The sequence below is a fragment of the Acanthisitta chloris genome, unplaced genomic scaffold, assembly GCF_000695815.1.
Source record: "Acanthisitta chloris isolate BGI_N310 unplaced genomic scaffold, ASM69581v1 Scaffold19341, whole genome shotgun sequence".
Taxonomy (NCBI): domain Eukaryota; kingdom Metazoa; phylum Chordata; class Aves; order Passeriformes; family Acanthisittidae; genus Acanthisitta; species Acanthisitta chloris.
This window is the reverse complement of record NW_008655648.1, coordinates 1-1,043: the sequence shown is the minus strand read 5'-3', so window position 1 is coordinate 1,043 and position 1,043 is coordinate 1. Positions and strand designations below refer to the sequence as shown.

General features: G+C 61.0%; 1 protein-coding gene across 1 annotated transcript; it reads left to right on the top strand.

The window, feature by feature from the left end:
• Positions 1-63: 63 nt before the first annotated feature.
• On the top strand, positions 64-1,036 carry OLFML2A (olfactomedin-like 2A; the record flags this gene model as incomplete). Its single annotated transcript, XM_009084009.1, has 2 exons — positions 64-249; positions 449-1,036. Coding segments are annotated over 2 exons (774 nt in total), but the record flags the coding sequence as incomplete, so codon positions are not given.
• Between the last annotated feature and the right edge of the window lie 7 nt (positions 1,037-1,043).

Here is a 1,043-nt window from a genome sequence, read left to right as displayed (position 1 = left end):
GGGGAAGGAGGAGGGGGCAGCTGCCTGGGGCAGGGATAAGCCTTCCTCACCCTCGGTACCCAGTGAAGGAGGTGGAGTGTGAAGGCACCATCGAGTCAGTGGAGCCTCCCACGGAGCACCACAGCTATGGGCGCAACGAGGGGGCCTGGATGAAGGACCCAGCAGCCAAGGATGATCGCATCTATGTCACCAACTACTACTATGGGAACAGCCTGGTGGAGTTCAGGAGCCTCGACAACTTCAAGCAGGGTGAGGGCCGGCGGCCGAGTGGGCACAGGGGCTATGCAGTGCTGGCTGTGCCAGCCCTGGGGTGGTGGCGGCTGATGAGAGCTGTGCTGGGGAGCACCCACAGGGCAGTGAGGGACACAGATCCCCTGCATGCTCAGACCATCGTGCATGGGACCCCAGTGCTGCTGCAGGTCCCAACACCTCTCCCACTTGCTCACAGGCCGCTGGAGCAATCTGTACAAGCTGCCCTACAACTGGATTGGCACTGGGCACGTGGTGTACCGGGGAGCCTTCTACTACAACCGTGCCTTCACCAAGAACATCATCAAGTATGACCTGAAGGAGCGGTATGTGGCAGGCTGGGCGCTGCTGCACGACGTGGTGTACGAGGACACGACGCCCTGGAAGTGGAGAGGCCACTCGGACATCGACTTCGCCGTGGATGAGAGTGGGCTCTGGGTCATCTACCCCTCGGTGGACTATGACTACTCGCAGCAGGAGGTGATTGTCCTGAGCCGACTCGACCCTGGGGACCTCTCGGTGCGCAAGGAGACCACCTGGAAGACAGGGCTGAAGCGCAACGCCTATGGGAACTGCTTCATCATCTGTGGCATCCTCTACGCTGTGGACACCTACAGCCAGAAGGAAGGGCAGATCTCCTACGCCTACGACACGCACACGGACACAGAGGCGGAGCTGCGGCTGCCCTTCCTCAACCACTACTCCTTCACCACACAGGTCGACTACAACCCCAAGGAGAAGGTGCTCTACGCCTGGGACAACGGCCACCAGATGACCTATGGGCTCCGCTTCGT